General features: G+C 42.4%; 1 protein-coding gene across 1 annotated transcript; it reads right to left on the reverse strand.

Annotated features, from left to right (window-relative positions):
* Positions 1-872: 872 nt before the first annotated feature.
* Positions 873-2,581, reverse strand: LOC123039839 (cytochrome P450 89A2-like). Its single transcript, XM_044462843.1, has one exon. The coding sequence runs from the start codon at positions 2,491-2,493 to the stop codon at positions 1,054-1,056; it is 1,440 nt and encodes a 479-aa protein (XP_044318778.1). The 5' UTR covers positions 2,494-2,581; the 3' UTR covers positions 873-1,053.
* Between the last annotated feature and the right edge of the window lie 14,884 nt (positions 2,582-17,465).

The raw sequence follows: 17,465 nt of genomic DNA on the forward strand, positions 1-17,465 counted from the left end.
CACCTCCTCCGGCCGGCGAGCCGCGCCCGCAGCCGCGTGTGCTCCCCGCCCTGCGACAACTCTCCCTCCCCTCCCCAGCCTCCCCATGGTCGTGGGAGCGTGCGTGCCGGCGGCCACCTCCTCCGGGCCTCGTCCGCGGCGGCGGGAGGTGCGCACTCCAGCAGCAACGCATGCCGTCCGTGTTGGCCGCTTGCGAGGCAGGGCAGCAGCTGGCACAGGCGAGGGGCGTGGATCCGGGCGCTGCGGGCGCCACCGCGTGCGCCCTCCGCTGCCAGGCCCGACGAGCTCTCCAGCCTCTCCAGCCACTACTCCGGGCGGCGGCCTGCACACAAGGCCCCCATGGCGTGCGCGGCAACCGTGGGCGGAGCCCCATGGCGCGCGGCGACGACCACGGGCAGAGCCCTTTGGAGGCACGACGGCGACAGTCCAAGGACCCGATTGCTTTTGTAAAATGATTTCAGGGACCCGATTGCTTTTTGAAAATATTTGTAAGGGCTATTTCGTAAAAAATCTGTGGATGAGGCGCTGACATATGGCCCCCACAAGTCAGTTAACAGTCAAACAAATGGTCAACCAAACGAGTGGCGGCCCAACCTGTCATAAACATGTTTAATTTTTTAACAAAGAGGAGTTGGGGTTTTTTGAAACAGCCAACCCCTGATTTGGTGGATTCCTTGCTGCTAACTGCAAACGGCCGTGCCACGTGGCTCCTATTTATCGGGTGCCTTTCATAGGGCTCTCGGCATACGTACTGTGATCCTGTGTTCTTGTACTCGGCAAAGAGTAAAGAACGCGATAACGATGAATTTTCCAGTAGTGCTGCCGTGTTGTGCTTGTTCACTTATGTTAATCTGTATGTACTCTTGTTTATATTAAACTCTCCAAAACATGTTTATATTTATGAACAGAGGGAGAGGGAGTACAATCCAACAGACATAGGGAGCACGTACGCATGCAGCAAGTCTATATGAGTGACTATAACACAGGAAGGAGGAGGGAGCACGTACGTTTGATCTTATTCCTACTACGTGCTGCATGGCGCAGGCGTGGAAGCTACCGCGGCGTCACCCGCGCCCGGAGCGGGCTCTTCATCACCTTGAAGAACCCATCCAGCTCCGTGAGGTCGACGCCTCCCCTCGCCGGCGGCTCCCACTCGAACTCACGTACCAGCGCCGCCACGAAGCTTTTGACATGCATGGTGGCGAGCCCTCCCCCCGGGCACGCCCTCTGCCCCGCGCCGAACGGCATCATCTTGATCTCCTTGCGCTTGGGCCCCGGCACCAGGCCCACGCCCTCCCCCTCGCCCCCGGCGAGGAAGCGCTCCGGACGGAACGCGTCCGGGTCCGTCCACGCATTCTTGTCCCTGCCGATCTCTCCCAGGTTGAAGTGCGCCCGCATCCCCTCCGTCGGCACGGCGGCGGCGGCGCATCCCAGGATTTCGGCGACCGCCTGATCAGGCACGTCGCGCAGCAACACCGGAATCGGCGGGTGGAGCCGAAGGCTCTCTAGCACGACGGCGTGCATGTACTTCATCTGCCGGACGCGTGTCTCGGACAATGCGCCCTCCACGGCGTGGACCTCGCGTCGGATGTTGTTCTGGACCTCCGGCTGGAGCACGAGGTGGGCGAGGGTCCACTCCATGCTGGATACCACGGTCCCTGGCCCAGCACCGAGGAACTCCGAGAGAAGGCTCACCAGCTCGTCGTCTGTGAGAGGGCGCAGGGCCTTGCCGTCGGCTGTGTCGTCGTCGACGGGGACGCGGGCGTCGAGGAGGTGGTCTAGATATGCCGGCAGGCCACCGCTGAGCATGAGATGACGGTTAGCGTTCCGTCTTGCGTTGACCAGAGGGAGGAAAAGCTCAGCCTGCATGCCTCGGAAGGCGAGGAACCGGCGCCACTGCCTCCAGTGCAGCAGCTTCGCCGTCTTGGAGCCGGCAAAATCTTTGCTGCCATCAACGGCCAGCACAAAGGCCTGGAGCAAGTCACGCATGGCGCATACGTGACCCTCGTCCACGCCGCTACCGAAGCACATGCGAGCCACCAGCGGAAACACGGCGGCGTTGAGGATGTCACGGACGACAATCTCACCGCCGCCGCCGCACCGGACGCGGACGCGGAGGTCAGCAACGAGAGTATCCATGGCCTCGAGGCGCAGCGGGTCCGTGTGTCCAAGACGTGATGGGTGGAGGACCGCGGCGTTGAGGGTGCACCGGAGAGCGCGCCAACGCGGGCCGTAGGGCACGGACGTGAGGTTGTCGCTGTGACTGCGGCGACGCCCGCTGACCAGGGCCACAGGGAATAGGTTCAGCGGTCGGTTGCAGAAGGCATCAGCGTGGTCGATGAGCGCTCGGCGGGCGATGGTAGGGTCATGGATCTCGATGATCGGCTGTTGACCGTCGTGGACGGCCCAAGCCCAAGCACGACGCCGGAAGACGGCAACTGCGCTGATGCACAACACAATAGAAAGTAGGAACACAGTTAGCACGAATTCCATGGTATGTATGTATCTATATGTACCTGCCTACACCCCTGGATATTGGTTGGGATGTTGCTGGGTTTATATAGACAGATAGTTAGATGTTGCCCATAGTAGCCGCCATGGTGGCATGTATTAAATTGTGACCCAAATTCTTGTTCCTCTCGTCGCGGCCACGCACGCGCCCAGGGTCATCTGCTAGGTGGGTCGTGCGCAACCGCTCAGCCCCAACATTATCCTTATATCTTCTTTATCCCCATGATGAATCCCCTTGTCCAATCATTCACTTTCGACAGCCCTTCTCTCCCTTGTCTCCATGAAACACCATGCTGCCATGAAATTACCTCTCTTGACCACCACTCCCTCCTCTCCTCCACGCGCAGGACGTCCGAACTTCATGCACGAGCCAACGCAACCAAATGTTCGAATTGATGAAAAGGGCCAGGTCATCCACATGGACCACATATACACTTCAAGATCCCCTCTCATTTATGACGTGGGAAGTCGGGCAGCAACAATTTTTGGATAAATTGCGAAAGCTGGGGCCTAAACTCAAGACCTTAGCCCCTTGATGGTGTGCCTGGAAAGTTCAATTTTAAGGATGAAAAGATTATCATGGCATAATTATGGAAACCAATGAGTTTTGAGTGTTCTGCTACTAATAAGGTTTGCAGTTCTTTGACCCAGTCTACATTCTACTGATACCATGCATTCTTGCATTTGTCATACATGTTGTTTAAGGAATTGTAATGGTGTATAGGGTCTTCACAAGAATAGCCTGCAAACCATAGCAGTGTGCGCATGGAGCCAATTCAGATCCTAGGGAGTAGTACCAGTCGGAAAAGGCACTAAGATGCATGATCACAACATATTCATAATCTATCTATACCTATACTAATTTGAGACTCCCTAGAAATTACCACGTTAATTAGATTTTGCGAGCCGTTAGTCTGGTGGGACCGAATTATTACGGTGTAGATCGACTCACAAGAAAAAAAAATCTCTCTTCCCTGACCCGATCAACTCACAAGAAAAAAACTCAACTATCTCTCTCCCACGTATATTCTCCCATGGCCCAGCTCCCAGAATCATTCACGTATCTCTAACAAACGCTCACGTACAAAAATCTCATATCTCTCTCCAATTGCCTAACTCTCCCAGTCTCTGGAAAAAAAATCTCTCATGCATATATCTCCTTACCTCTCTATCTCTCCCCCAATCTCATGTATATCTCTCTCCCAATCTCTCACACATATATCTTCGCAGCCTGTTCTTGGCACATGATGTCTGTCCATCACTCCATTTTACCACAGGTAATTACTGAGAATTCATGGACAGCGAAAATTTGCATCATAGGTAATAGTTTACACCAATATTGGCCACTATTTATCACGTCCATCATTTGGCGACTAATGATCTCTCTAGACATCGACAACGATGATGTACGTCACCAAAGTGTTTTATGCGGGGAGCATCTCCATAGTTATGACGCTGTTACATGGGGAGAAACTAACCTTTTTTTATGCCGCATAGTGCTACATAAGATGTTTTAAGCCGATTTGTGCATGTGATTCCAGCTATGGTACAGGGAACCACCATCGGGAGGCTGTCTAGGGAAGAACCGAGGAAGTCACAGCGGCCTACAACCCCCCAGACTGCAGTTGTTGTCCATCTCAAAATAACTTCGACAAGCTCCTGAGTTCTGATTACTTTCAGTTGTATGTAGGCAATGCAGAAGCAAAATAAACTTCACACATATCCACGTGTGCTTGATTTTTCTTTCATGAAGTAGAGAAGGAGAGGAGAGTTGGGGACTAAATGGACCCTTGCCCGGTTCAATAAAGTTTATGGTGTTATATTGAACACAAATTTTTTGTTTACTCTAGATCGGGTACTTTAGAAAATTAATGTAGCTATTCCTGCTAGCTGGGAGTGATGGATATTTGCCTCTCAATTGATAAGGTTCATATACGTATCTTAGAACCTACTATTATACCTCTCTCGCTTTTATGTACAAAATATGATAAGATATTACCAAATTATTTTTACGTATTTTTTAATAAACACTCCATCTGATTCTTCAATATAAGATGTTTTGGTAGTTCAACCGCAAGGGAAGTCTCCACAAATAATAGTATATTATATTTGTTGTTCCTACTTATTCTATCGGATGGATTCCCCATGACCACTGGATTCTCAAGAACATGACGTAACTGAGGTACTTCCATGATCGATGTTAATGCTATACATATTGCTACTCATTTCTATTTTCTACCTGCTTGAGTGATCAAATCATCACAGTTCAAAGCATCGCTTTTGTTTCTTGGATTTTCTAGCACAAACACCTGCACTGGATACGTGGAGGTGGGACATGTAAGAGATGATGGGTTCAACCATCGGAAGAAAGGTGTAGCTGTGTTCTAGATTTGATTGAAGCTTACAAGTTGTCTGGTTTTACTTTCAGGTCTAATCAAAGCTTCTCCCTCAGGTCATGCAGGTTCACACGAAAATCCACCAAATGCAGTCCACCAACGGAGGCAATGAATCATTATTGTGGCCGCGTCGTGTACAAAGGGTCAAAGCTACCCATGTGTCCACGACATGTAATTAGCAGTTTTACATCGGATGTTGCTAAATATATGGAGATGCATTTTCCTTCAGCGGTGAGGTAGGCTTGCCATTATTTTACTCATAATTACCACATCAACACTTAATTAGTACAACACTCATATGTGCTAATATTTCCAGTATATACTTAATTTCTCAACTCCTCCAGGATATATGTGTGATGGCACCCAGTATTTAATGTTAAATAGAGAAATTAATATTCCATGTTTCTGTGTCTGCTTATCTATGAACAAAGTAAAAATTGTAAGTAGATGATTTTCTTTAACTGGAACTGTTCTCTCAAAAGTGCATGCCTATGACAATCTGCAGTTGTACGTACAAGGCTATTATCACCGGTTATCAAGATTTTAATTTGAAATCATCTTATGGGTTGCTGCAACATTCATGATTGGAACTACCAAGCTCTCTTATTGTTTCTGGTTTAACCAAGAACGAAGAATCGGAGACTACAAAAGGAGAAGAACAAAGCCCTCATCCCGGCCTGTTAGCTCAGTAATAACACAAAAGTGTGGTATGCAGTCAGTACCTGTAAACGCAGCAATACAAAAAATCATCTAAGACCATCGTGGATGTAGCACATCTATACTGTCTAATACAAATCCGTTATTAAGATTATTTGCTATGATCTTAAACAAAGGCTCTCTTCAAGTCGTGGCATTCTACAAATTCCAAATGTATTCAATTATGTCATTTTTTAACTTCCAATACATTTTTTTCCTTTCTGTTACTTGACGATCAATGAAACGAGTTCTGATTATTTTCTTTTTAGAAAGTACTAAGTTAGTTTGAAAGATATATGAACTGTCAAGAATATCAAGTGTATTGGAATATTCTACTTTGTGATTTTTATAGAATAAGATAATTTGTGATAGTAACAATTTTTATCATTAAGGTAAACAGAATTATTTAAGCATGCCATAGTTAATATAGTTTAATATTTTCATTGGGGACTATCATTGGTATACGCGTAACTTCTTGAGATAGTTGAAGCCTATACGGATCGAATATGAATATACCTAAGTAAGTAAGAAATATATTAGTCGACTTTGAATAATGCTTGAATAATTTTAATCATTTCCCTCAATATATAAGGGATAGTGTAACCATACAAAAAATGATATCAAGTTATCTTAGTGCATATTATTTTCATGCGTTAGCTTATAATTTAATGAGATTAACTCTGTCCGACTAACGTATTTGTGGAATCACGCTCTCCTATCAATCTCTGTTGCTCAAGTCCTTTAGTATGATTAGATGGCACCATCTTGATATAGTTTTACACAACTCATAATTATATGTTAGCAATATTGACCTAATGTAATATTAAGCAACTAGGCCGTGCGAATGCACGGGTTGATGACTAGTTAACACTAGTTTATTATGTTGTTCCATCTCAGTAGTGTTAATACGTAAGTTAACTTTATTAAGCCTTCCCTTTCTTTCTTCACTAAGTAAATTATATTGTTATATAAGGGGAGATTCATATCCCCTTTGAGATAACTTAGTGTTATATGAAGATTCTTCAGTTTCGTGTCATTCGAAAATGGTTTGTTAATAAGATTTGATCAACCTTATTAATGGATTCTTTTTTAGGGTCGTGTGGTCGATGAATTTTGTAAGCACAACTTTCTGTACCTGCAATTCATTTTCTGTTATTGTTAGTTAAATACAACAAAATGCCAGGTTTATCCTGTTTTCTGTATCTGTGCAATAAAAAATGGCCCAAAATAGAAATGTTAAGAATGACATAAAATTTTAACATGAATTTTTCTAGAATATTTAAGAATTTCTGGCACTGAACACAAACTACGGGGATGCCCTAGGTGCCCACGAGGCACTAGGGCACGCCATGATGGCTTGTGGGCCCCATAGGGACCCCCTCGCTTATCCCTTTAACTCACTTCATCTCTTACCTCTAGAAAAAAATCCTGGTAGTTGTCTCCCTCGAGTTCTTGCACCCAGACCCGAGATTTTCCATCTCTTTGCTCGGAACTCCATTTTCAAAACTGTTCCGGGGGATTGCTCATTGGTGTGTGACCCCTCCATTGCTGCAATTAGTTTTTACTTTAGTGGGTTATATTTTGCATGATTAGCTCCTCTTAGTGCTACTGAAAATGAGCTTGCATATTGAATTATTTGAGTTCCAAGTAGTTTGAATGCTTGATATAGCCTCTAGACATTCATATAGGTATTTGTTATCAATCTTAAGTTTTATTTATGTCATTTTGTGTCCCAAAAATTTCAGAAATTTTCATAGGAAAAATGAGCTGCTTTCAGAGAAGCTCTTTAGAACGGAATGCCAAGGGAGTCAGTGGGGATTCCTTAGACAGTGACCTCGACATTCCGCGTAGGATTCGGCCGTGCGAATAGCCGCATAATGCCTTCATGAAAGAAGGTGGATTCTACCAAGAGTTTACGCAATTCGTTGCAAATGCCAGATTGGTCGACTTTCTCATAGATGAGTGTGAACAGCACCACATCCTTACAAATTCCTTTGTGCAAAATTTCCATTTCGTGAATAGGCTCGAACCGCCCATGGTGTGTTTTGATTTATATGTTGAACATCATGAGATACCGCTTGCTGAATTTTATGAGATGTGCTTGATCCCTTCTGACGGGGAATTAAGAGATCCTAAACCAGAGGAGTTTGAGGGCTTCCTCCGCACTTTAATTATGGGAGAGGAAAGGGGCGTGTCGAAATCCTGAGCTACTAGCTTGCAATTTATTGTTGTGCATACTTTGCTTTATTCATAGTGAAATGTTTGACTGCTAGAGAGCAAGCTGGTATGTGATACGTCCATTTTATATCATGTTTTCCTACTATTGTTTATAGTGTTTTCATCCAATATAACACCTTCCGGAGTAATTCTAATGCCTTTTCTCCTATAATATGCAAGGTTTACACAAAGAGGGAGATTGCCGGCAGTTGGAATTTTGGACCTGAAAAAGCTATGTCAGAGATACCTATTCTGCACATCTCCGAATGAGCTAAAATTTTATGAAGATTTATTTAGGAATATATAAAAAAATTGAAGTAAAGGGATACCCAGGTGCCCACTAGGCACCAGGGCCTCCTGCCCATCCTCCGGTGCCCATCTTCTAGTATATAAGGTCTTTTGCCCTAGAAAAAATAAAGAGAGGACTTCCGGGATGGAGCGCTGCCGTCTTGAGGCAGAACTTGGGCAGGAGCACTTTTTCCTCCAACGGAGTGATTCCGCCAGGGGGACTTCCCTCCGGGAGGGGGAAATCAAAGCTATCGTCATCACAAACAACACTCTCATCTTGGGAGGGCCAATCTTTATCAACGTCTTCAACAACACCATCTCATCTCAAACCCTAGTTCATCTCTTGTGTTCAATCTTTGTATCAAAACCTCATATCGGTGCATGTGGGTGACTAGTAGTGTTGATTATATCTGGTAGTTGATGCTAGTTGGTTTATTTGGTGGAATATTATATGTTCAGATCCATTATACCTTTTATTATCCCTCTGTTCTTGAGCATGGATATTATTTGTGAGTAGTTGCTTTTGTTCTTGAGGCCATGGTAGAAGTCTTGTCATAAGTAATCATCTGAATTTGATATTCGTTCGATATTTTGATGATGTGTATGTTGTGATTCGCTTAGTGGTGTTATGTGAACGTCGACTACATGACACTTGACCATCTTTGGGCCTAAGGGAATGCATTGTGGAGTAGCTATTAGATGATGGGTTGCTAGAGTGATAGAAGCTTGAACCCTAGTTTTTGCGCTATTCCGTAAGGGGCTGATTTGGATCCATATGTTTAATGCTATGGTTAGATGTTATCTTAATTCTTCTTTCATAGTTGCGGATGCTTGTGAGAGGGGTTAACCATAAGTGGGAGGCTTGTTCAAGTAATAATAGCACCCAAGCACAGGTCCACCCACATATCAAATTATCCAAGTAGCGAATCGAATAATCATGATGAAAGTGACTAGATGAAATTCTCGTGTGCCCTCAAGAACGTTTTACTTATTATAAGCGACCGTTATGGCATGTGCTCTTATACAAAAAGGATTGGGCTACCTTGCTGCAACATTATAATTACTTTCTCGTTACAAATTATCTTGTTATAAAAATTTCGTTACCAACAATTTCAGTGCCTGCAGAAATTACCTTCCTGAAAACCACTTGTCATTTTCTTCTGCTCCTCATTGGGTTCGACACTCTCACTTATTGAAAGGACTACGATTGACCCTCTATACTCGTGGCTCATCAAAACTCTTTTCTGGTGCAGTTGCCGGGGAGTGGAGCGCTTCTCGTGAGTGGAATTTGGTAAGCAAAAAATTATATTATGTGCTGAAATTTACTGTTACTTGTTACTATGGAGAACAATTCTTTGAGGGGTTTGTTAGGGCTATATTCACCTCGACCGGAAGCTCAAAGAGTTTCTCCTCAACCTACTGCACCTACTGAAAAAATTGGTTATGATATTCCTATGATAGAGAAACTTCTAGCTAATCCTTATGCAGGAGATGAAACACTACATCCTGCACCTAATCTATGTGGATGAAGTTTGTGGATTATTTAAGCTTGTAGGTTTACCCGGAGATGAGGTTAAGAAGAAGGTTTTCCCTTTATCTTTGGGGGGAAAAGCATTGACTTGGTATAGGCTATGTGATGATATTGGAGCTTGGGACTGGAATCGATTGAAATTGGAATTTCATCAAAAGTTTTATCCTATGCATCTAGTTCATCGTGATCGGAATTATATATATAATTTTTGTCCTCGTGAAGGAGAAAGAATAGCTCAATCTTGGGGGAGGCTTGAATACATGATGTATACATGCTCCAATCATGATCTCTCAAAGGAAATTATGTTACAAAAAATTTATGCTAGGTTTTCTCATGATAAATAAACCATGCTCAATTCTTCTTCGACTGCCTCCTTTATGAAGAAAACTATTGAATTCAGGTGGGACCTTCTTGAAATAATTAAACGCAAATCTGAAAATTGGGAGCTTGAGAAAGGTAATGAGTCGGGTATAGCACCTAAGTTCGATTGTGTTAAGTCTTTTATGGATACCAATGCTTTTCAAAAGTTTATCACTAAATATGGACTTGACTCTGAGATAGTAGCCTCTTTTTGTGAATCATTTGCTACTCATGTTGACCTCCCCAAGGATAAGTGATTCAAATATCATCCCCCTATTAAAGAAAAGATTGAGAAGCTAGTTATAATTAAAGATGAAACTATTATTTATAAAGTTAACCATGTTGTGCCTACTGCTTATATTGAAAAACCACCTTTCCCTATTAGGATAAAGGAATATGCTAAAGTCTCAATTGTGGTTAACGAAACTAATACTAGAGCACCTAGACCATCTGAACAAATTAAAGTAGAACCTAGTATTGCTATGGTTAAAGATCTCTTGGTCGATAATATTGGTGGGCATTGCTACTTCTTGAGCTTGCGTTGTTATTTCCCTTGAAGAGGAAAGGGTGATGCAACAAACTAGAGATAAGTATTTCCCTCAGTTAAGAACCAAGGTATCAATCCAGTAGGAGGAACAAGCAAGTCCCCAATAGATGCACCTGCACAAACTAACAAACACTTGCACACAACGCGAAAAAGGGGTTGTCAATCCCTTCACGGTCACTAGCAAGAGATCTAATAGATAGATATAAGAGATAAATAAAAGGCAACATAAAGTAAAGGTAAATAAATTGCAGCAAGGTATTTTTAGGTTTTTGGTTTTATAGATCTGAAAATATAATATAGAAAATAGACCCGGGGGCATAGGTTTCACTAGAGGCTTCTCTCTTGAAAGAAAATATACGATGGGTGAACAAATTACTGTTGAGCAATTGATATTAAAGCGCATAGTTATGACGATATCTAAGGCAATGATCATGAATATAGGCATCACGTCTGTGACAAGTAGACCGAAATGATTCTGCATCTACTACTATTACTCCACACATCGACCGACTCCTTCCTGCATCTAGAATATTAAGTTCAAGAGAACAGAGTAATGCATTGAGCAAGATGACATGATGTAGAGGGATAAACTCAAGCAATATGATATAAACGCCATCCTTTTATCCTTAATGGCAACAATATAATACGTGCCTCGCTACCCCTTCTGTCACTAGGTGAGGACACCGCAAGATTTAACCCATAACAAAGCACCTCTACCATGGCAAGATAGATAAATTTAGTTGGCCAAACCAAATCAATAGATCGGAGGAAACACAAAGCTATTTAAATCATGCATAAAAGATTTCAGAGAAGACTCAAATAATATTCATAGATAATCTTATCATAAACCCACAATTCATCGGATCTCAACAAACACACCGCAAAAGAAGATTACATCGGATAGAACTCCAAGAACATCGAGGAGAACATTGTATTGAAGATCAAAGAGAGAGAAGAAGCCATCTAACTACTAGCTATGGACCCGTAGGTCTTTGGTAAACTATTCAAACATCATTGGAAGGGCAGCAAGGTTGGTGTAGAGGCCCTCCCTAATCGAATCCCCCTCCGACAGAGTGCCAGAAATGGCCCCAAGATGGTATCTCACGAGAACATAAGCTTGCGGCGCCGAAAAGTATTTTTATGGATGCCTATGGTATATGGGTAATATTTGAGAATATATCGTGTTGGAATTAGGGTTAGGAGATCTACGAGGAGGCTACAAGCCCTGCCCCCCCCCTCCTGGGGCACGCTCCTACGGCTTGTGGCCTCCTCGTAGGGCTTTTGGACTCCTCTCCAAGTCTTCTGGGTTTCTTCTGGTCCAAGAAAATTTATCGTAAAGTTGTATTCCATTTTGACTCCATTTGACATTCCTTTTCTGTAAAAGTCAAAAACAAGGAAAAAACAGCAACTGGCACTAGGCACTAGGCACTAGGTTAAAAGGTTAGTCCCAAAAAATGATAGTACCAAAGTGCATATAAAGCATCCAAGATGGATAATATAATAGCATGGAACAATCAAAAATTATAGATACATTGGAGACATACCAGACATGTTATTTATTTCATTGGTGAAGCTGCTAGAATTGCCAACCCAGATTCTAAAGATAAGAATAAACCCGTTGTTGGCATGCCTGTTGTCTCAGTTAAAATATGAGGTCATTGTTATCATGGCTTATGTGATTTGTGTGCTAGTGCGAGTGTTATCCCTTTTACTTTATATCAGGAAATTAAACATTTTCAAAATCCTCAAAAACCTAATAGAAAAAAAAGTTACGGGGCTTTTAAGATCTGGAGGCAAAAAAATTCAAAAAGATTCAAACTTACTAGTGGTGCACCGTTTGCTTGGTGCGCCACTACTAACAGAAAAAAAATAGTTTCGAATTTTTTTCGGGATTTTTTTTTCAAAATATGATATGTAATATGACCGGGAAGTTTGAAATAATTTTTCAAAATTTCATCACACTCATGAACATGAACAAAGTCCTAAACATCAACAAGGTTTAATAGGATTGATATGCTAGATATATCAACAAGTGCTTGTGAAGTGAGACGGTGCTGGGGGTGGATAGAACTCTGAAGTTAAGCGTGCTTGGGCTGGAGTAGTGTGAGGATGGGTGACCTTTCGGGAAGTTTGACCACGGAGTGTGATTACCAGGCCTTTTTCTAGTAGTGCCAGGGGCACCAAGAAACACAATTTCCACCACCGTAACCTTCTGTATCCGCGAGATCCCATCTTGGAGCCTTCGCTGGCACTCTACCGGAGGGGGAATCGACCATGGAGGGCCTCTACATCAACATCCTTGCCCCTCCTATGAGTTGTGAGTAGTTTGCCTCAGACCTATGGGTCCATAGTTATTAGCTAGATGGCTTCTTCTGTCTTTTTGGATCTCAATACAATGTTCTCCCCCTCTCTTGTGGAGAACTATTTGATGTAATCTCTTTTTGCGGTGTGTTTGTCAAGATCCGATGAATTGTGGGTTTATGATCAGATTTATCTATGGATATTAATTGAACCTTCTCTGAATTCTTTTATGTACGATTGAGTTATCTTTGCAAGTCTCTTCGAATTATCGGTTTGGTTTGGCCTACTAGATTGATCTTTCTTGCCATGGAGAAGTGCTTAGCTTTGGGTTCAATCTTGCGGTGTTCTTACCCAGTGACAGAAAGGGTTGCAAGACACGTATTGTATTGTTGCCATCGAGGATAACAAGATGGGGTTTATAATATATTGCATGAGTTTATCCCTCTACATCATATCATCTTGCTTAATGCGTTACTACGTTCTTATGAACTTAATACTCTAGATGCATGCTGTATAGCGGTCGATGTGTGGAGTACTAGTAGTAGATGTAGGCAGGAGTCGGTCTACTTGTTTTGGATGTGATGCCTATAAACATGATCATGCCTAGATAACGTCATAATTATTCGCTTTTCTATCAATTGCTTGACAGTAATTTGTTCACCCACCGTAATACTTATGCTCTCGAGAGAAGCATCTAGTGAAACCTATGCCCCCCGGGTCTATCTCTTATCATATTTGCTTTCAATCTACTTTTATTTGCATCTTTACTTTCTTGCATCTATATCGTAAAATACCAAAAATATATTTATCTTATCATACTATCTCTATTAGATCTCACTTTCGCAAGTGGCCGTGAAGGGATTGACAACCCCTTTATTGCATTGGTTGCGAGTTCTCAGTTTGTTTGTGTAGGTGCGTGGGACTTTTGAGGAGCCTCCTACTGGATTGATACCTTGGTTCTCAAAAACTGAGGGAAATACTTACGCTACACTTTGCTGCATCACCCTCTCCTCTTCGGGGAAAACCAACGCTAGCTCAAGACGTAGCACCTGTGCGACAGAATCTTCCTAGATGATGATAGGCGCTTCAGCATCAAGCTGGAGGAGAACTTCGAAGTGGATACAATAAGTCACAATGACAAGTCTTTTTTCATAATTAAGCATGACATCTGCTTCATTTGCTTAAACTTATAATTTAATTTTTTTACTATTATACTAGCGTATCCCCTGCCATGCAAGAGTTTTTGTCTTGGATAAGATAGGTTTCAGTCATATGAAAACTACTATGCAGGTAAAGAGAGTTTACTTGAAGACCGAGTATGGTTATACTTTCCACGTAAAATTATACAACGCAGACACCTACACCTATTTTAAATACAAAACTTGGCGAGCACTATGCAAGACTTATGCATTTGAGCCTAATATGGTTATCACCTTTGATATTTGTCTGGAAGATGATATTGAAGGTAGCATCGACATCTGGGTCGATGTGCAGACGCCTCCAGTTATACCATTCTCAACCATATTTATGTTTTTGATATTGTTTATTCAAAAATAGTTGACAACTAATTTCTATTGACAGCTTATTTCATTCAAACAAACATGTCCAGCGCTTGGTAGATAGGACCTACTACTGTTCCGGGGCTGAACTAAACTGCGAGGAGATAAGTCATTATGTTTCATGGCTTGAGGATCTTCATACTGTCAAGATAAATTATTTTCCTGAACTTGATATTTGTCTGGAAGATGATATTGAAGGTAGCATCGACATCTGGGTCGATGTGCAGACGCCTCCAGTTATACCATTCTCAACGATATTTATGTTTTTGATATTGTTTATTCAAAAATAGTTGACAACTAATTTCTATTGACAACTTATTTCATTCAAACAAACATGTCCAGCGCTTGGTAGATAGGACCTACTACTGTTCCGGGGCTGAACTAAACTCCGAGGAGATAAGTCATTATGTTTCATGGCTTGAGGATCTTCATACTGTCAAGACAAATTATTTTCCTGAACTTGAAAATCTTAGTACTTAAAACGTGCGACCAATAGTGTTCGTACTGAACTACGGTCACATCTATTTAGGAAAGATGGTAAGATTTTTACTATTTGTCCTCGGTGCATCTTTTGCATACATTATTTTTTAAGCTAACTTCATTGCTAAGTATGTTACTGTACGATGTTCTTCAACAGGGACTCCTGATGAATGTTGTGCCTCATTGAATCGAGACTAAAGGTCGCATGAGAATGGTTAGCTTACGGCCAAGACATTCTACAATGCACTTTAGTGCATTCAGGATTTCTAAAAGCGAGGAATGCTTAATAGTGAAAGACTGGAGCAAAATTGTGAACGATCGCAGAGAAGTACTAGTGGGTAGCAATCAGAAGCGCATCCCACGATTAGTAGGCAGGTTCATCTGCATGCTCCAACATGATGAAGCAAGAGTGCTACACATGTTTTATGCTATTTTACCTGAAAGAGAGCAGCAGGAGTGATTAGCTAGCTAGAAATGAGTTTGAAGATGATGATGTCCTACACTATGACTATGATGATTAAATAGCTAGTGTTGGTAGTAATGACTATGATGATTATTATTAGCTAGTGTTGGTGGTGATTAGATAACTACCGCAGCTAGTGTTGGTGGTGATTAGCTTAGCTAGAATGAGTTTGAAGGTGATGATGTGCTACACTATGACTATGTTGATTAAATAGCTACTATTGGTGGTAATGACTATGATGATGATTAAATAGCTTGTGCTGGCGGATTAGATTCAAGTGGAGGCAACATGTGGTGCACATCGAAAGTACTACTAGTCCAAACTAGATCAAGTTTGGATTAGTAGTATACTTTTGACATGCACCATATGTTGCCTCCACTTGAACCTAATCCACCTTCATTTAGCACACTGTTATGGACATAATGATATAATCCTCATAATTGGTATTGTACTAAAATTTGTATACGGCGTATAAATATACTAAAAAAAGAATATTAGTAGAGATGGATAGTAAACACGCTGCTACTAGCTAGGTTAGCAGTAGCGCGGGAGTGTCCCACGCTACTAGTGCTAGTGGGCATTAAACCCGCGCTACTACTAGGGTTTTCCCTAGCAGTGTGGTGGAGCTACAACCGCAGTCTGCCATATAGCTACAACCAGCTTACCAGGCGGAGCTGCAAGAGAGGGGTGGTGGACACTACCAAGTGTCAACCAGTGGCAGAGTCAGGAATTAAAGATTAGGAGGGCTAACACTAGTGTAGAACCGGGCAATAGCACTGGTTCGTAAGGCCCTTTAGTGCCAGTTCCATAACCGGCACTAAAGTGTGGGCACTAAAGGCCCCCCTCTTTAGTACCGGTTCAGCACGAACCGGTGCTAAAGGGCAACCACGTGGCACGAGCCAGCTCCGGGGGCCTGGAGCCCTTTAGTACCGGTTGGTAAGACCAACCGGTACTATAAGTTTTGGGGGTTTTTTAGTTTTATGATTTCTTTTTCATTTAATTTTGTGTTTCCATTTTAATTCTTTTTCGTTTGCTGGTATTTTACGATACTACACATTGTACACGTTATGCATATATATATATATATATATATATATATATATATATATATATATATATATAATTTCTAGTAGAACCAATCATCATGCATATATATATCATCAATGTCTCACAAACCACCATATTAATTAATTCACACATACACACATGTATAGCTATATACAATTTCTCCTACATATGCATGTTGCCTTCGGAGCCAGTGGCATTAGCCTAATTGGTGCCTTCGGAGCACGATGACAATTGGAAGTGGTTTTCATGGGGGCGGTAGCGGGTAATAGTATTCTCCCTTCGGATTTATGACCTGGTCGAGCAAAAATCCCGCTATTTCCTCTTGAAGTGCTTCTACGCGCTCCGTTTCTAGGAGCTTCTCCCGCACCTCTTTGAACTGTTAAGAAGGAGATCAATATGCATGTGTATTAGTTGTGTGACTAGATATCGATAATGGTGTAAAAATTGTGAATAGTGTTCTCACAAGCGTACCCATTCCTGTCTTTGAGATCTGCTCCTTTCGGACGCCATCATGCGAATGTTCTCGCAAACGCAGAATGCACACAGATCAGTCCCCTGCGCCTGCTTCAGGGCCTTTACGAGAATGGAATTTGATCAGATAATAATTAATCAAGCATGATAATTAAAGAGATGGCAGCTAGCTAGCTAGCTAGCTAGTACTACTTAATTACTTACCTTTGGTCGAAACCATTTAAGCTTTTTTTTCCATTCGCCTTCCGTGACGCTGATGAACCTTGCCCAAGCCCTGCCCGCCGACAAAGAAAATGAATAAAGGTGTTATTAAATAGTTCATATCATGAAATGACGAACTAAATACGCCGAGATATATAGTTAATAATGATTGAAATTACCTGTTGACTATCCCAAACAAGATGTTATAGTCAGTTTTTTCTTTGAGTTGTGAGTCCAGTATTTCAACTGTTCCGGCGTCAACTTTAATGATACACAAGACCCAGTGAAATCTGCAGGCACACACGTTTGCATGTCTTAATTAAGCGGGCATATGTAAGCAAAAACATGTAGCTAGCTAGTAGGCAAAAACAGAGAA

Source organism: Triticum aestivum, chromosome 2B, assembly GCF_018294505.1.
Source record: "Triticum aestivum cultivar Chinese Spring chromosome 2B, IWGSC CS RefSeq v2.1, whole genome shotgun sequence".
Lineage (NCBI taxonomy): Eukaryota > Viridiplantae > Streptophyta > Magnoliopsida > Poales > Poaceae > Triticum > Triticum aestivum.